Genomic DNA, 12781 nt, shown 5'->3' with positions numbered 1-12781 from the left:
TCTCTGTGTCGGTCTTAATTGATTGGAGCATCTTGTCCACCGCCTTTCTGAACAAATTGTTCCTGTCGAAAGGCATATCTACCACCTTGGACTGCATGTCCTCCCTGAAGTCGGTAGCCTTCAGCCAACCTTGGCATTGCAGGGCTACTCCTCTGCCCATAGTCTTCAATTCTTATGCTGTTCACAATGTACCTGCATGGGCTTATTGAACCCTTAGACAGTTCTTTTTTAGATTATTTAGGTCCTCTATGCTTATTTTGTTATCCCACTTGAACTGATTAGCATATGATTTGGAGCATAATGACAAAGTGAGACATCCTTTTTAGTTTCCACGGATGGGTTTGAATAAAGAAGTACAGTTCAGTATGTTGCCATGCTAGAGGTATGCTGAATTGTGAGTTCTGTGAACCAATACGACATTTGTATAATTATCTGAGCAATTTTGACAAATTAATGTTACTTTTTTACCATTGCATTTGCAATTCTACAGTTCTAGAGTGTTTGTATGAAACATTGTCCATGTCATATTTCGGATGATGAATGATGGTTTAATAATACTGTACAATGACATTAAAGCTGACGGTGGAACACCAAAAAATGTGTGATCAATATGTCACATTTGAATGGCTCGAGCGAAATTCATTTGTAGAAAAAAGAGCAAGAGAAATAGAACTAATACATTTTCTTTTTACAGTTGCTTTGCTGCTTCATTCTTCTGCAGTCTCCTACAAAGAACAGCGTACACAGGCGAGCAGAGGAGGTAATCTCTTTCCATTAGTAGAATGGAAACCTCTGAGATGGCTGTAATTGTCTAAACGTCATGTGATGCAAAAGAGGCTGCGCAACACCATCACCAGGAACATACCTACAACACAGAACATGTACTGGCATTCAAAATCCAACACCGTCCACCACAATGCTGATTCTAATGCCTTGGGCTGCCATGCTGGCACCTCCTCTCCACACCCAAAGTGGTCAGCCAAAAGCCACACCTAATCATGCGGACCATGATGCCCAGCATTTCCAATATAACAATGACACCCTGTGCCAGCAGGTGGCCCTATTGCCGAAACGTGTTTCAGATGTCTTCTTAATTTGCAAACTGTTTGAAAATCAATTAGTGACTGACACATACATGTAGGCAGACCTGCACTTGACTAATTAGCCAATCCAAAAGTCAGAGAAATTGGCACACTAGGAAGCACCAAAGTAACACGTGCCTCTATATAACTTCATGTTTGTTGATTTGTAAGGATTGCTCTTTATTCAGTGGGCCTCATTACACGGATGGCGATGAACCATGGCGCTTCATGCCGGTAAAATACCGGCACCGCCTTGGTGGAAAGGGGAATTACCGCCCTATTACAAGGTTGGCGGGGCGGTAATTCCCCCTTCCACCATTGCCCTTCCCCATTCCCATTTTTGCCCCATAGGGCTCTATGGGAATGGGGAAGGCGCTAATTACGGTACCGCAAATTGCGGTACCGTAATTAGCTCCCTGGTCCCTTTGCGGGTTGGTTTTTACCACCTGCAAAAAGCAGGCGTTAAATTCCCCAACCCGCAAAGGGACCTCGTAGTAAGGCCGTAAGGATTTACCGGTACCGGTAAAATACCGGTACGGTAAACCCTTACCCCCATCCGTGTAATGAGGCCCAATGTTCTGTCCTCTGGTTCTAAATTTGTCCAAAGAAGGTTGTCACTTGTTTGAACATGTGTTTTTTGTTTTTTCTTACACATGTTTTATTAACACAAGTATTTTCTTGTTCTTCACTTTTTGAAATTCCTTTTTGAATTAATAAGTGTCACATCCAAATAAATCAGAACTTTGAGTTCACATGGTATGGCTATATTGATTGTTTTCAGAATAAGAGATGGCTTAATTCATGTTTGAAGTGATATCGGAAATGATACACACATTATTTGAATAATTACAAATGATTTTGAACTTAGTGCATAGCAGCGTGAACCCTAATGTTAATTCTTTACGTTTAATGTCCCAATTCACTGATGCGTCTGGGACTCTCCCCACTCTTGAACAATACCTTGACATGACATTAAAACATGTGTTATTACAAACATATCCCCTACAGGCCTACATGAACAATATGTTAATGGTTCAGTCTCGAAATTTAGAGTCGGGAATTTTGGCTAGATGTGATGATGTTGCTGTAGACGAAGGGGGCATTTAGGCACATAGGGGCAGAGACAATGTGACAGTTATAGGCTGTGGGGTTCTGCATGTCAAAACGTAAGGCTAATTGTAAATGCCTGGGGTCTATTGTAACAGGAAATGGACTGGAGATCAAAGCACCTGGCGTGTAAAGCTTGCAGTAGGCAATTGGCAATTGATACTGAACACAGCAGCTGGTGGTCTCAACTATCACCCGTACCGATATATCATATGTCTGAGTACATTACACACGAAAAACCTCACCGGGAATACGGAATAACTTTAATAAATGTAATCACATAATACTATTATAGAAACTCGAATAATATTATTGTTCATCTTAAAAATTCACCACAGTTAGAAAGGTTTCCTGATATATATGGCAGACTTCAGAGAAGATCACTGCTTATTCACTTTAACCCAAAGAGGTTGCCAATACAGTCTACGGAACAGTAAGTCTAACATGAGAATAACTGAAATTGTAATTAATTTCCTTTATGGTGTAAATTACAAACCATACATAAAATGTGAAGGAACGCATACTGTTCAAAGCCATGACCATCACACACAGATGCCTATCCCTGGATGCCCCACCCTATCTCGCAGAAAGAATCACACCGAAAGCCTCCATCAGACCCACCAGAGCTCACCGCACCAACATGATTGATGTCCCCACGTTTCAAAGATCCAGGGCGGGAGGAACCAGCTTCCAACACCTCGCACCAAAAAACTGGAACTCCCTACCTACCTCACTAAGGAACGAAAAATCATACCATACCTTCCGTAAAAACCTCAAAACCCTCCTATTCCGCTAAAGTCTGCCACATTCACTCTCATGCTTGCATTGTATCCACAGCATAGCATAACCTTTAAGCTCAATGTTTATTACCAATGTGAAATGTACTATGTAACTCGGTTACATCTGTAAACACATTCCTATGCTTGTGTTCATGACTAAGTCTGCTGTAACAGCGCCACGATGCCCCAGGGCAGTTCTGTGCGCTTTATAAATGCAAATAAATAAATAAAATAAATAAAAATGTATGTGTAAACATTTTTCTCATGATGTTTACTCAATGTCATATTTTCAGTATTTCTTATGGCAGACAGTACACGAAATATCTGTTTCTGCCACCCCCATCCTCTGCCATAATAATACAACAGCATTTATGACAGCATGCCATTTTCATAGAGATGTAAATACTGTGGATATCTATTGAATATGATTGCTTTTTACACCAACAAAAAGCAGGCAGATTCCACAGCAATCCGTTGTAAATACGACATGGCAAGCGTAAGCGGCTTGTTAAGTTTGCACTGTGAAGTACACAAGGGAGATGTAAAGATGATTTTGCCAGCATTGAGTACCTCCCTTTTTCACTTTGAAGTGCAAATGACGAAAATTGCAGAGAGGGGACCTGCTTGCACCCAAGTGCAAATGGAACATGCCCCCTTCAGACAATTTACACAGACCTGGAACATGAGTACAATTAGGGATAATTTTCAAAGTTCCTGGAGTATAAATGAAGGCGCACAAGACAGGAGTAAAGGTGTTACGCCTGTCTTAATGTCTTCATGCCTACTGCGGTTTTTGAAAGTGGATGGCGGAGGTGGAACAAAAGTAACGTTTCTGCCCCCCTTTTTATCTAATTTTGGCATAAACCCTATGATTTCCCATGGAACCAATGATTTCCCAATGAATTCCCATGAACTCCCAAGGAATCCGCCTGCTTTAAAAAGCAGGCGGATTCCATAGGAATTAATTGTAAACGCTACCTGCCATGAGTACATGGAAGGCAGCGTTTACACAGTTTGCACTGTGGGGTGCAAAAGAGTGGTGTAAATAGACTTACACCATCTCTTTACACTTTTAATCTCCACTCCACAGTACACATGACGTAAATTGGCCAGAGAGGACCTCTTTGCAGGTAAGTGCAAACCTAAGTGGAATGCTCTGGGCAATTGGCGTCTTTCTATAAAATTACCTCTGTTGTCTTTTGCCAGAGTGGTGTGCCAGAGTATATTCTTACAAATATACAAGAAAGCCTATAACATCACTTAAAATTCTTTTTTAACATACAAATAGCCTTCTAATGTCAAATTCAAAATATTGTAAGTATACCCCTCATACAAACACCCTGGAGTTTTCAAAGGATTTTACATCGGTATGTGGTATGTTTTCATAATCCCGGGCTACAAAAGGTAAAAATGTGTCTGACCAAGAGAGTCATGCAAGCTACAAACGGAGAAATGTTGTTTTTTAGTTCATAGTACACACCCAGGATGGATGACACCTGACACATACACCTTTGTGTTCTCAGGAAGAAAATAAAAAGGTGAGACGAGATGTGGGTACACAGAGTTCAAAGAACCCGTTTAGGGCTCATTACTGAATGCTCTCCTATGGGGTGCAAGTGCAGCTCACCTTAAACACACCTTGACAGGTCACAAGCCACTGAGAGTCTAACCTGTGATAAGCTTCAGGAGCGACGCTTTCAGGTGATTATACAAACATGAATACTGTATGTGCATTTGGTCATGAATTTGTATGGCCATGAAATACAAACAAGTGCATGCAACTCTAAGAGGGAGGCGCCTCAAACAGATAATGTGTCTACCATTTCAAACCATCCTCAAAATAACTGAGAGAAGAAATAAGTACTACAACATCATCTAACTGCATCTATTACCATGCTTCTTCTGTTCTAGATATTGCCATCACAATAGAACTCCCCTCTAATTAATGCTGTAATCTCCTGAGTCCTACACTCATGCTTACCAATAATGTATCACATTTGAGAAACACGCATCCCCTCTCACTCATCCCAATTGGTTTTGCTCTCTGTTTCTGGTCATTCTATTGTCTAGTTTCTCTTTCCTATAATCTCCTCCCCAAAACTCCCCTTCCTTTCCAGATACTAAGGTCTGGAGACATCTTGGCAGGGACATAATATGGCCCCTTTCGAACAAGGCCAGGTGCTGTAAGACCACCATGATGGTGATGGTCGCAGTAAAAATACTGAATAACATAACATGTTAGAGGGGAGGGAATGTAAACACAGTTACGCCTGCAAGTTACCTACCAGCAAAAGTCAGGCAGCAGTTATAGTCTGCTTCGTTTTTTATTGTTTGTATTAACACATTTATTAGCATTTGGATTTTTTTTTTACAATAAACTCTTTGTGTTGCACTATGTCATATCTCAGAGCTAAAAAGTTGGAGCACAGGGGAATGGCAGGCAACAAACCTCACACTTGCAATAAAGCTTGTGAGGCCGAAAACGTTGGTTGCATTTGTTTAGCATCTTGTAGAGCTCACTTAGTCACTGATCGCCTAACATTGCGAAAAATTAAAAGCATACCTAGTATACGAATTTGCATGATCGCTCCGTGAAGCCCAAAGAACATCCAGAGGGGTTGTGAAGAGTCCACACAGACTTGCATGCCTGCACTGGCACCGTTGTGACTTAAATGCAGTTCACCTTCGGAATTCACTACAAATCCTACGATATCTCCACTCTGAAGAGGCACTGCCACTCTACACACGGCCCAGAACTCTTTCCTGTCCACCAGCGACTCCGGGTTATAGGGAAGATCACTGGGCCTGAGAGTACCTGGGTCACAGGAGGTCACACCATAAGACAATGTCCCCGTGCGGGAGGCGTTTGATTTGTTGATCTTTACAAAAATGGTTTCGTTCGTTCTCAGGGGCCTGCTAGTGAACACCAAGGTCCTCTCCTCCCGGGCATGTTCCAACCGGGCCACTGTTTGATCATCAAGCATTTTAATATGGGCTCCCCGCAACTGATGGAAACGGAGATCGCTTTCGAGTTGTGATGGGAGGAGATGGCAATGTTGGGAGTTAAGGGAGTTCTGTGGAATAGGACACATCGTCGTCATCATCTGAAGGTTCTCCTCTTGAAGGTTCAGATCGCAGAGGCTCACCGAGAGGCGAGTGTCTTCATTTTCTCGCCGTAACGATGGGCGGCGTATGGCAGTGAAGGATCTTGGACGCAGACAATCAGGAGGAATTAATTCACTATCTGTAATGCAAAGATAATAAGAAATATAATCAGATGGTGCACAATCTTATTTCTAAATCTCCTGAAAAAGAGGAACGAGGGTTTATCAAATAAGAGAGAGAATCAGAGTTTTTGGGTAAATGTATAATGCAAAGAGTAGAAGAAAACATATTCAACCAGCACAAGAAATGGAATCATTAACATTTCAGCCGTCAAAAAAATACCTAAACAACAAAGATTGCCAGCTAAAAGTTTCATACTAAAGACAAATTAGCCATAAATTCAACTGGTCATTAAACAAAATACTGAAGATAGCAAGACTGTTCATCAAAGGCAGGCATTGGTAAGTACATTACACACAGTAGGGTTCAACGATGAAGAACGGATAAACAGAAAAGCCATATTAAATATAATTCTTCAAGCTAGAGGTTTAAAAGGACTTAATTAACACAAGTTTTTCAGGGCAATGAAGTTCTATGCCTGTACTACTTTTGTGCAGACAGAATAATGCATTGTACAATTACTTTGAAGTTACATAATATTATTACACATATTCCACTGAAATCCTTGAACCATGGCAACTCACTTCATCTCTGGTATATTTGATTTCATAATTCAAAACCTAACTTTGGAGTACATTTAAAAAAGCTAATGCCAAAAGAACCACATCATACTAAAACAAAAATGCCAACTGTGGTGTCACATCACCCATGTTTACTGTAGACTGACTACATGTCAGATCAGAAACCCCTAACTGTCAGACAAGGTAGTCAGACCGCCATAAACGTTATTTCTTTACAAGCACTACTAGTCAACTTAATAGTGGCAATATGGGGAAACATGTCCCAGCAGGAGCATGGCCTAAGGTAGGCTAGTGTTCCCATTTCCCTGGCACCATTTGCTCTGACACTCGAGACTGAAACAAGATCAACCTAGAAAGTGCAGACCTTTCCACCCAAAGGTAATGTGTCCACTTTACAATATTATCAATGGCCGATTACCACAGGCAATCCCAGGATGAGAAGAAGAGGGGGGTGCACAAGGCGGCCTCCACTGATTTTCCTCTCACTTGGATGCGGTGGAGCCTGTCACCATGAGGGTTGTGCCTACTACTAAAAAAATGCGCAGACACCTTGTGTAAGAAACTTCATCAGAACACTAGTCTCAGGATGGGAGTATTCTACATTCACAACTATCACTCACAGTGTTTGTATTTAGATGTCTTTCTGCACCTCTTTCTGCTCCAACCAGCTTGCTCCTCACCGACTGGGTGTCTTCCTCTCGCACCTCTTTCGTGAAACTAGATCTTCAAATTTCACATCTCTTCGCTCACATTTTCCTGTCTAATGAGGATAATGTGAAGTTTTAAGTTAAAGGACATTTCTGCTCTTTCTGCCAGTGATACATCTGTGCTTCAACTGTTCTGTAGGGTTGGAAGTGGCCACTGAGCCAGAACCACAACACGAACCTAAAGATAAAAACTGTGTAATTCTGATTCTTTGCTTTACAAACTCGCACCTTTGATGAAAAAGATGTACTTACAGTTAGTTTCACATATTTGTATATTTGGTGTTTACAACTATTTGTTCTCTCTACCCTTCTTTCTTAGCATTATAAAAATATGGACATTTTTTGTATCACTATTCTTTGTGAATGTCTTAAAGAAAGTTGAACATATACTGTACTACAGAATGATCAACAACGGTTATTTTACCCAAATTTCATTTCTAAATAAAAATAGATGTGCACGTTATACTGTCAAGCTCCTGATTGTGTTGACCTTTTAAACTAAGAACATCTCACAGTATTTTTGATAGACAGGATGCACTTACTCACAGAATAAATTCATTAGTTTCTCCACACCTTCTCAAATGCCTTCTGCTTTCTTAAGCCTTAGGATGTGGTCTTTCTATTGTTAATAATCTGCCCATGTCCTCCGTCCATTCTAATAGAGTCACTTTATTTGACTTCCTGTTCCTCTGCGTAATTTTCTCATCCACGTCAACGCCCTAGTTCACTAACAAAGCTATTTTGAGGGAATTTCTATTCAGCCTATAGATGATTTAGAAAACATTGACAATAGACAACAAAGGACTTTCCCATTGATTGCTATTTCATACTTATGCCTGAAACCTTCTGTTTGGTACAATTTCTTTGACACACATTCTTCCTGGAAACCATCTATCAAGCTCTTCCAGAGATAGTGAGTTCAACTCACAAAGAAGAATAAACATTTTCCAAATGGACATAGCGTGTAATTTGCACCTTTTCATAAATTTCTCCTTATTGATAAATCACAAGCATTCCAGTGCACATGTTATGCATTTCATAAGATCTGCAGCATAGAAATATACATGATTTAGAGAAACCAAAAAATTTCGACCACAGGCCCATCACATTTCTTGAGTAGTGGACTGTCACAAGGCCATATGCGAAAACAAAAACGTCACCTGTTTGCCCTTCTCTTACACAGTGCACTTAGTTCAAGGTGGAAGTGCTCCTCTTTAAGAGAGTAGAGGTTTAGCATTAGTTATTGCATGTTTGTCCAAGTAAAATTCCACATTCATGATAGCGTGGACCAGTAGGACTATATTACTATTCGACTTTTCTCCCATCGTTACTCTCTTGTCACTCTGCTGACGAAGCTCACTTTGTCAATCATTCATAATGTTTCTCTCCATAATGTACGCATCTTTCAGATACACTGCGCACATATCATATAACACTTTTAAATGCGTATATTACACTTAATCATTTTTATAATTCATAATTTTATTCATGCATATAATAAAATGATTTCTGGTGTAAGTCTGAGAACAAAACAACGCTCTTTGATCAATTATCATGCCTTGTGAGGTGGGTAAAGGGTGTAAACATGACAGTTTTAAACAGAGATTATGTGGGTTGGGGCACGCCATAAAAGACATTGGGGCATGGCTGTGAAACAACAAATGTATATAAAATCTATATGGTCACATTAGTGTTCGGACTTTCCTGAGCCAATACAAGTCTGGATGCAACCACCATTGTAAAACTATATATGGGCAAATGTTACCTAAAAATTGACACATACAAGAGATGAATAAAGAGTTGGATTGTGTTCTGCTAGTTTTGCCCCGGTAGACTCAAAGTACTGTTCAAGTGAGTGATGTCTGTCTACTCTTGTAGACCTGTTACATGGATTCTGCTCTCAATCAGCTGCTCTGTTAAGCTTCGGATTGGTCGACTGGATATTTGCTCTGTTATTTAGTGCAGGAAATATTGCTTTCTTTTTTGGTGGAGGCCTTTATTGCACTTTTCTGGTCGTTCAGCAATCAGGCTTTATGGAGTGTTAACATCTCCCCTCCCACCAATGATCCCCAATTACTGCCACCGCTAAAATGCATATCTATATACTGCTGTAATTGGTGAAGTTGTTTTGAAAGTCTATCGTGTGCTGTGCTGACCCCCAAAACCGCTTCAAGATCCTTTCATGACACTATCTAGGTGAATGTATTAATTAAAGTAGGGGGAATTTTGGATTAAGCAATGTCTTTGTTGAACAACAAAATATTTGCAACAACACCAAAAATAAAACTCTTAATGAAGGTGGTATCTTTTTAGTATCGGTCCATATTGCTGTGTTTCAATAATGTCATACAATCTTCATTTTGATGCTCTTAAGTAGAATTTAGCTTCTGTGAATTATCGAACGTGTTTAGCACAACCAGCTCTTTATCGAGGGTGTTGTTCAATTAATTCTGAATGAAAACAGCCTGAGGTAAATCCTATATGCAAGGTTTGTGATGGAAGCCAAAAGCTGGCCGTTCGGGGGGTCTGCAAGGCATGATACATTGGTGAGGGAAATTGCCTGAGTGCAATTATCATTCAAAGTGCCTTACAGGTTTTGTCAATAGTGGCAGCGATCTGCCGTATGTAAGGTGGGTGTTCAGGTGAACTCAATGGCCATTATAGGGGTTGTCAGGATTTGGCATGGTGTGTGATGGATGGTGCCAGTAGAAGTCCTTGGGTCTCATTACAAGTGTTGCAGTTCGAAAAAAAGGGTGCTGGTAGCACCTTACTACAACGCTGCCCTCCTGGGCCGTTGTGCTCGGCAGGGTTGACCTGTTAGCGCCGTAAGCAATGGTGCTGGTGCTTCCGTGTCCCCATTCCCTTTGCGACTCCATGAGAATTGGGAGAATGGGGATTTACACTTTCCACTGTCTGATAACCTGGGCCGCCAGGATTTGTAATGTCCCGGTGGCACCAGGATCTCAGGCGGCGGAAACAGTGTTACGAGTACAGCAGCAGGTTACCGCCGGACTCGTAATGCAGCCCAGAGTCACATAAGTCACAGAAATTGGGCACTGGGATAACGAAGTGTGAAGTTCTCAATGTTATTTTAAAATGCAGATTTGGTTAAGACACCAAACCATACCACAAATTCCAAGAGCACTAAGGGGTAGAAAGTCCACCCTACAAACCAGGCCACTGCCCTCCAGCAATAGTTCACACTGAATTGGTTGTCAGATTATTAAGTACATTTATTGTATTGGGGGTAAGAGGCCCCTGGAGCAGAGGCCTGCCCCACTGGAGCTGCCTGCTTTACATCAGAAAATACAGCACTAAGTCCATGCCCTGCACTAACTGTCTGTATAGCCACATTCTGCCCCAGGACACCTACTCAAGTGTTCCTGCCACATAGTCTCTCAATATCTTCCAATGTGTCTGCCCTATAGTCTCCAAAGGCCACACTGGCTCTGGCCAATTGCCTGTCAGCATTACTGCCCCGCTGTCTCAACACATTTTGGCCAGTGTTGTGCAATGCATTTTGCCCTCAGCATCCAATGAATCACCTGCCCCATTGCCTCTGAGCATCTCCCAGCACACCTGCCAGTGTGTACCAGCTCCCACCGGTGCCCAAGGCCATGTATTCCAGTACCTCCACATTCCCCTACCCCGGACAACCTTGCCTGTCCGGATTTCTCCAGGGATGTCTTCCATTACCCACAGCCAGCAAGTCTCTCATCATCCTAGCCCCAGTGTCTACCAGCAACCTACTGCCACATTGTCTCTCAGGCCCCCTCTGTGCTACTGCCCCAGTGACTCCTAACTCCTTTCTCGGCCCAAACTCCATTGTCTCCCTGCACCTGTTTCCCCCAGCTCTCCCTGCCAACCATGGTCTCCCAGCACCTCACCCATAACCCTGTTGACATGCTTCTGAGGACCTCCTTGCTCCAATTATCTTGCTTCACCGCTATGCCGGGGTTTCTCAGGGCCTCTCAGCCTCTGTGTCTCCTTGTGCCTCCCTTCCCTTCAGTATCTCTCAGCGACTCCATGCATCCCAGTGTCTCTCTGGTCCTCTGTGCCCAGTGTTTCCCAGCGCTTCCATCAGTGTCCGTTTGCTTTTCTGTATCTCAGTGTCTCTTAGCGCCTTCCCTCTCCCCTGTGACATCCATCCCATCCCTGCAGCCCAGTGTCTGCATGCACCACACATTTTTCTAGCTCCAGTGTCTTCCACACACTCCCTGTCCCCAGTATCCTTTGTCACCTTCCTGTTCTCTTGCTCAAAGTGTGTCTCAGTCTCAGCACCTCCTACCCCAAGTGTCTCCCTGAACCTACATGCTCGAATATCTCCTGGTGTTTCTGGTTTCCCAATGTCACAAGCACACTACTGTCTCAAAGCATATCCCAGAGCCTTCTCGCAACTCAGTCTCTACTGGATCTTTCATGTCCTACAGTGACTCCCACTGGCTCTCTCCATCCAAGTGTCGCTCATCTCCCCTGCACCTCAGTGTCCCACTGTGCTCCATTATTACCCTTCTCCACACTGCCAGCTGGTTAGTCCCTGTACCATAATGCCTCTCAGTGCCCATCTGTTTTCCTGTACAGCCACCATGTCTCCTAGGACATCATGCACCAGTGTCAATCAGCACCTTGCTGCCCGGACCCATATCTCCTAGTACTTCATTGGGCACCAGTGTCTCCCAGCTTCTGTGTGATGCTGGAAATGCATTGGGCCTCCCTCGCCTAGTCCTGTAGTCCTTTTATCATGTGTGTTCTGTGGTATTTTCTGCACAGGAGTCCATGTGGGACTCCTGGCAGTGTAGCTCTTCCTATTTTTGGTTTGGTGAACAGATCCTTGGGATACCCTTATGGCACCCATGGGTGGGGGTACAACCCTGTACCCCAGTGTATGTTTTTGGGCACCTGTGTGTTGCCCACAGGACAGAGTATGGTCTGGTGGCAGCTCTATGCTGAATTTGACAGGTGCTCTGAGTAGCCTCCATTTTGGGATACCCAGGCCCTGCCATTGGAATAAGTTGATTCCTGATAGGAGACAAGATGGCCTCTGTGGCCTCTTGCTTTCTATTTCCTGTTACCTTGTTTTTCCCAAAGTCCTGGGAAGCCCTGACTCTGTCCCTTCCCCCTGACTGGCTGTTGGGTGGACGTTCCATATATGGTATTGTGGGGAAGTCCAGGCCAGACTGGATGAAGCCTTCCCAGTGACTGTGTGTTGCTTCCGTGTCCCCATTCCCTTTGCGACTCCATGAGAATTGGGAGAATGGGGATTTACACTTTCCACTGTCTGATAACCTGGGCCGCCAGGA

General features: G+C 42.8%; 1 protein-coding gene across 4 annotated transcripts in view; it reads right to left on the bottom strand.

Moving 5' to 3' along the window:
- Positions 1-12781, bottom strand: part of NEURL1 (neuralized E3 ubiquitin protein ligase 1) — a 2006504-nt gene that overhangs the window by 359062 nt on the left and 1634661 nt on the right. For 3 of the 4 annotated variants that reach the window (XM_069611712.1, XM_069611713.1, XM_069611714.1), the window contains one exon: positions 5532-6212. The exons of the other annotated variant lie outside the window; for it this stretch is intronic. In XM_069611712.1, the coding sequence (XP_069467813.1) occupies positions 5532-6212 (681 nt within the window). The remainder of the gene's footprint in view (positions 1-5531; positions 6213-12781) is intronic. 4 annotated transcript variants of the gene reach the window in all.

Source organism: Ambystoma mexicanum, chromosome 8 (genome assembly GCF_040938575.1).
Source record: "Ambystoma mexicanum isolate Mex_15411 chromosome 8, UKY_AmexF1_1, whole genome shotgun sequence".
Taxonomy (NCBI): domain Eukaryota; kingdom Metazoa; phylum Chordata; class Amphibia; order Caudata; family Ambystomatidae; genus Ambystoma; species Ambystoma mexicanum.
This window is presented reverse-complemented; position numbering and strand designations above follow the sequence as displayed.